The sequence below is a fragment of the Buceros rhinoceros genome, unplaced genomic scaffold, assembly GCF_000710305.1.
Source record: "Buceros rhinoceros silvestris isolate BGI_N320 unplaced genomic scaffold, ASM71030v1 scaffold7676, whole genome shotgun sequence".
Taxonomy (NCBI): domain Eukaryota; kingdom Metazoa; phylum Chordata; class Aves; order Bucerotiformes; family Bucerotidae; genus Buceros; species Buceros rhinoceros.
Genome location: NW_010415720.1, coordinates 11,034 through 17,652, shown reverse-complemented (window position 1 = coordinate 17,652; position 6,619 = coordinate 11,034). Strand labels below are relative to the sequence as shown.

General features: G+C 46.0%; 1 protein-coding gene across 1 annotated transcript in view; it reads right to left on the bottom strand.

The window, feature by feature from the left end:
- The window catches only part of LOC104494654 (ras-related protein Rab-6A), a gene marked incomplete at its 3' end in the record, with an annotated part of 8,937 nt that extends 3,248 nt beyond the window's left edge, over window positions 1-5,689 (bottom strand). The window contains exons 1-3 of the mRNA XM_010137519.1: window positions 5,636-5,689; window positions 1,396-1,449; window positions 76-181 (exon numbers count right to left, since the gene is read on the bottom strand). Coding sequence (XP_010135821.1) covers window positions 76-181; window positions 1,396-1,449; window positions 5,636-5,665 — 190 coding nt within the window. The remainder of the gene's footprint in view (window positions 1-75; window positions 182-1,395; window positions 1,450-5,635) is intronic.
- Window positions 5,690-6,619: the final 930 nt, after the last annotated feature.

The window sequence follows — 6,619 nt, the reverse complement described above, 5'->3', positions numbered from 1 at the left end:
CAACCGTACCTAACAAAATCAGTCAAACAAGCAAGAAAAATAAGAAAAAGGTCAAAGCCAGCGCAATATACCTACTTGTGATATCGTAAACTACTACAGCAGCGGCAGAGTCACGGATGTAACTGGGAATGAGGCTACGGAAACGTTCCTGACCCGCAGTATCCCACAGCTGCAACCTGATCTGTGGGCAGGAGAAAATTAAAAAAGCCAAACTGCCACTAAAAATAAAAGAGTAGAGAAAGTTTCAGCTTTGAAAAAGGCTAAATCAAAATTATGAACTCATGCAGGAGGTGACTGGGAGCAGCAGCACTCTCTCCCAGCAGCCGCACTAGTTTAGGTGCGCCTAGCCTGTCTTTGCTCTTTAAAAAAAAGGGGAGAAACAGAACCGCTCGGCTTCCGAGCGGAGAGGAGCACCGAGCGAACTGCAGCTCTGCCTGCCCCCGATTTTCATGCTCTGTTGCTACCCTTCCTTAGGGCTCACACAGGGAAATCCCAGCAGCCCAGAGGTTGGTTGCTGGTGGAAGACCCAGACCCACACGCCCCCCATCTTGAGGCAGAGCCTTCGGCTGCTGTTAAAGCACTGCAAAAGCTGCTGGCTTGAGCTTCCCGAGGGGCAGAAAATGCTTGTTATTATTCTATAGTTAAGCGTTAAGAACATAAGATGAGGTTGAATGTCTCTTACCATCAAGGTTCTAAAGAAAAGGCAAAAACCAACGTGCATGGTGAGATGCGTAAGGGCCAGTCTGGCCGTGGAAGGAACATCTTGTCACTCGAGCGCTTCCAACAGCGTTTGCTGTGGGTTTTTACAGCAGCATAAGCGTATGTGGCACTGCACTATTTGCTTCTGCAAACAGCTCGGTGGCTGAATTTCTTAATTAAGAATCCAAGCTCATTTGAAACCACAGGCTTGCTGTGGAGCACTTTCGTTTCAGGAAGTAGAGCTGCACTGAGCTAAGGAATGAGTATCATGGGTGGATTGCTGCTGAAGGCAGCCGCCTTCTTAACCAAGCCACATTCACATCAGGCTAGCTGTTAACTGACAGCATCTGCCAATTCCTATTTTATCTTTCTGTCCTGTGACATCAAAAACTGAAGCGGTTAAGCATGGTCCCCTCCTCCAGATTAAGCCCTCCTCAACCTATCCGCATCATCTCATTCTTCAGAGGATGACGCTCGAAAACGGGCACTCGTAAGCTGAGCCATGCAGCGCTTTCCCAGTTCTCCCAGCAGAGAAGAGAGCTGTCTCCACAGCACGCAGCAGTCTGGAAGCAGCTGGCAGCTGAAGGCTCGGTCTGTGCTTCCAAGTGATCTCAGAACTGGGGGCTGCACCGTTACAACAGATGCTGAGCCTCATCCCTGCTGTACATAGAGAAGCACAATGAAAATCCTACTCACTGTTCGATCCTCCAAATACATGGTTTTCGATAAGAAGTCAATGCCAATTGTTGCCTGTAAAAGAAGAAAAAAAACCAACACCTCTTAACTAAAATGTCAGTGTTGTGATTTTCAGGGCAGGGAGCGTTGCTGCCACATCAGAATCCAGCACCTGTAGTGCATCTGCAAGAAAAATATGCTGGTTTTCTTAATGCCCAGACATAGCTCTACCTATAAGTAAGATTCATTAAGCAGGTTCTTTATTACCCACAACCAGACAATACCTTAAAGCACAAAATGTTAACTTTAACTGCGGTTTTTGCACGTTGACAGTTTAATCCATGCGGACATTTGGTATTAACAAGGGGTTTTAGGTGTGTGACCTAAATGAGTGTCCATCAGCTGAACTGAGCTATGTGGGCATACTTTGTTCTTCCTGATTGCCAAATATCTTCACGTATCCTTTGTCATTAAGGCTGAGGGGGACTTTTCACATCTGCTGCCACAACAGAGCATGCACACAGCCCCAGACAATGCCTTAAGCTCTGTTAATATTAAAGCTCACTGCAGTGTAGCTGCATCCAAGTTTCTAGACACTAGTGGGAGCTTCGCGTAGAAGACAGAGAGAGCGAAGCTCTCCTAAGTGCTATCATGAGCTGCTGCTTAAATACAAGATCTTCACCCCATTTTTCAAGGCTGTGGTGAGGGTGAATCCAAGCTCTAGGAGCTCATTTGCAGCAGGGATACGATCCAGTTGAGCTGTTGGGTCCGTAAGGATGCCCTGGATTCAGCTGAGCGTCTCCGAAGCCTGGAAAATGCTCCAAACAATTTGATTTAAAAAGAAAAACAAGGAGTTAACAGGTAAGTCTCTCAGCTAGGGCTTGATACAGCCATTTCCCCACTCCCCCACACTGAAGCAGGTATTTCTAATGGGGACTCGATTTTACCGGACATGCTCCATAGTAGGCTGCCATTCCGCCCTCAGTATATATCTCCTTAATTAATTCCCTGTATTCCGCCAGATATTTCATGTGGCAGAAAAAAAAGAAGAGAGCCAGCCAACCTGCTTGAAGCAAGAGAGAAAAAACAGCCGCAAATGAATTCGAAAAGCAGAACTGAACAATCCAACCTGAATTTCCATTTGCAACAAAATATAACACATCACGACACAAACTTTCCTGGCTGGAGCAGGGCAGTGGGTTTGGAATATGGGAAAAACGAAGAGTGGTGGGTCCCCAGACGGCTGTCATCGAGAACTGTGACTTTACCAGTGCAAAGAGGTCACACGGAAGCTGTAAGGTGTATTTGAGCAGCCTCAAAAGACTGATGCAACACCATGTGTCCCTTCTGCTTTTGTTTTCTGTGGTTTTGGTAGAGAGTCCTCCTCAGAAGGTTGCCTCAAAGATGGTTCTGTTTTCCCTTGTGTCTATCTGATTGCACTTTACAACAGAAAAGCTACAAACCCCCTAAGATCTTACACCACACACCAGAGTCGGGATCCCAGTCTGGCTGACAAACTGTTGGCGACTCAGGTTTTCTCTGCTCTCAGCAGGAGCTGGAACAGCGGCTGCAAAGCTCGAACCTGTCTCAGCCTGTGCTTCGTGCCGTCCCTCCCACACGCGTCCCTCCGCATGCAGCCAGGGCTCTGCAGCTCTGAAGAAATCGCTGTATGGCTGGGGGAAATGCAAGTGTCGTGCAGAAACTCGTCGGGGCAGGGAGATCATGAGAACGTGACAAAAAGGCCGAGCACAAAATTTCTCTTAGATCTGGGCGATGAGAATGTTGGTGTCACGTTGAGAAGAACATGAGGCAGGTCTTTCAAGCTGTGAAATGGCTCTAGAACCAAGTCCCCACAAGACTCAGGAATTACACGGAATTACAGCCCAACGTATTTGTCCACCTGTATTGTTCTGACCACGACTATCCGGAGCAGCAGCAGATGTCAAGGAGCGGGTTCAGTTACTCCGGATCCCAGACTTTCACTAAAACAGGTCACCTACAAAGGGCCCTTTTGTCACAATTCTGACAGAAGGAGCGAAAAAGACTTGGGGGATCTTTACAGAGGAGTTTTAAAGAAGAGCTATGCAATTCTAACGATGGGAAAATATACCTGGACATGGCACTAAGCTAATGGTTAAGATGGAGGCAAATTTGACCCGCTTGTGAAGTGCTGTATGTGCAATGAGCAGGAACTGGGCATGTTCTGAACATGACCTAAGCCCCAAGTGCAAGTTTAAAGAAGACAAGCAGAACAAAAAAAGCTCAAGAGGGCCACGCTATGGATGGGGCCGAGTATGAGAACACCTTTTACTCCATCTGTCCTCACAGCTGGCTAATACTCCACACCACTGACTAATAATGACCTGTTGTTACCCAATTTTATAGGCATATCTGTGTATTTTAGCCCCTTCTTTTATTTTTCTTGCTGACAAAGAAGTACCATGGAACAAGGACAATCTTTCCCAGTATGTCCACGGAGAGGAATCGCTCCTGGTAAAAGGTATCACCACCAATGGCATGATTCTATTTCAGGTGTTTGGGTTCCATGGCACAGCACAGTGAGTTCTTGTTGGATTCACAAATTTATTAAATGGCAGCTTTCTATTTTTACCGACCAAACAGAAAAAATCTTGTGCAAATGACAGGTTGTGGCAGCTCTCAGAAAAAGTGCATTCAAAATTCATTAGAAATGTCCAGAACGGGCAAATCATCCATCAACTCACCTCCAGCTACGCAGTTTGATGCGCATTATCATTCCAGGACTTGGCTTTGAGAGATGCTCTATATAATCCTGGGCATTGAGAAATGTCTAATTTGGTTCGACACCAACATGTAGTGTGATTCTGGCCAAATTACTGGAGCTTTTCAGCCTCCAGCTATAGCAAAATAGGACAAAACACCCCACCTAAGCCATGAGTTCAATAAAACAGAGGTTTCTGGACAAGTGACACTATACCCAGTACATTAACGCCTGAATGGGGCATGTATCAGTGACAGCTAAATTGAAGCTATCTGCAAACTCTAAAGATTTCTGACTGGTTTAAGTTCCACCCATTCATTTTGCAATTATTTAGTATATTAAGCCAGAGCAGCTTCCCATGGAAACAACTATATTATCACAAGCGGCAGAGGGTCAAATCTCTTCAAGAAAGAACTAGGACACAAGCCCCGCAGAGAAAAGGAGGAGACCTGAAAAAAAAAATACTGGGGGGAAAAAAAACCCAGATTAAATAAAAAAAACTGTCTTCCCATGTCCCTGTAATTACAGTGGGTAGAGGCTGAAAGGATGTTTGCTCCCCTGGGAGCAGTGATGTGTACTCCAGCCCTCCCCCACCACAGCAGCTTCGCTTCTCCCAGAGTTCAGTAAGAACTGGTGTCTCATTCCACCCAACTTGCCTGGCAGCAGCAACAGGAATTACTGAAGAGGCAGGAAGGAAATCATTGAGAGGTAAAGAGAGTTAAACAAGATTCTTGAGCAGACATTAAGTAACAGAAGAGTCACAGCCGTTTTTCTTATTTTTTTTCCCATTACCTCCTCCTCCCACCCCCTAAAAAAACCCTTCACATTCATCAGGGAACAGATTTTTCTCAGCTTAGTGTATTCAGAGCGTCACCAACTGTAACCAAGTCATGAAACACATTCTGCTTGGAGAAGAGGCACTTTATGGAACCAAAGCACTTTTATAGCTTGCCACCTTTTCAAGCTCATCCTAAATTCTGGGAGAGGGCAACAAATTCTCCCCTAGAATTTACAAGAGTCAGCTTGAAGGGGCTTGTCCCCAAACAGGAAGCAGTGAGGGGGCTGCAGGGCCGACTGGAATAAAAAACAGCTGCTGCTTCAGCCCCAGCCTTGCCAACCCAATGCAGTTTAAATAATTAATCAATAAGAAGTCACAGGATGTGTGTAACAACCAGGTTTGGGGCCTTTGTTCCAGCAGACAGCATAAAATCGTGTCCTAAAGCACACCCAGACTAACAATCCACTGCTTTCTGCTCCTCAAGTCCTTGTTCACCCACCACAGAACCTCCCGCAGCTCAGTTTGCTGCTCTCTTAAAAAGAGCTGGGTACCTGTTCCACTGTCCCCCCAGAGGCATCCTTCTACATCAAAACATTATAGAAATACAAAGCTTAAAGATGTCACAGTGAACAATATGGTCACTGGATCAACTGTTATCCACTGCCATCCAACGGCTTCTTCCTACAGTGGAAGACATGGCAATGAAGGGGCCTTAGATAAGACAATCATATGGCTTGATTTACCTGGTAGGTGTTGTCGAAGCTGTCATACATGAACCTGGTGATCAAGGAAGTCTTCCCCACTAAAAGAAGAAAAAAGCAGAGTCAAGGAACAATTTCAGTGCAACTTTTCAGCAAGTGATTTAAAAAATGGTTTCAGGAGGAGTTTTCCTGTGTGCAACTGAACTTCCTACAGGCAGAAGAGCAGGGATTTGCCTTGACAGTTGCAAAGTCACTAGCAGGCACATTTTCTTCTGAATAATGTTGCCTTCTTTCTCATTCCCCTGTACGTTTTCCTCTGACACATTTGTGAGCAGAGACAAAAAGTGAAATAATTTGATGGTTCCAGCTTCTACCGAGTCATTCAGAAATTTTCACTGAACTAAATGTAACAGGTCTGGCAGCCCCTACGGCAAATCATTATAAACAGGACAGCTCTCTTCGCTCGAAAAACAAGGTAGCAACAAGTGTGACAACGCATTCGCGATACCTTTTTGAATAAGCAGGTTCCCGTGCCACCAGAAATGCCGCCATCCCCCCAGCGATGGTGCGTTCACTCAGGATGGAGGGACCTATGGGGCAGGCAGCTGGCACTGCCATCAGAAGGTGTCACTGCAGCACGTGCAGCCACACACAACAGGCACAGAGACACGGCAAAGCCTTTTCCCTGCAGCCATTTGCGTGATGCTGCAGAACCGCAACTCGGCTTGGCCAGGTTAAACCACAAACTGTCAAACAACATCAAGATCCTCATTTTATAACCGAGATTGGCATAAACTGGGAGTATTTTAACACTCCAGCCACTCCTTACTACCCTGTAAATCTCATTTTCTTTACAAGACGAGGTTCATTTTAACACAATCATCGTCACAACGGTTACTTTCTACTCTGGTAAGACCAACAATGCGGCAGAGCTGGGACAAAGGCCAACTCCTACTCAAAGGACTACATTTTCCTACTCCATCTGCACCTGGTGGGGCCCAGCAAGCTGGGCAGGGACCGAACATC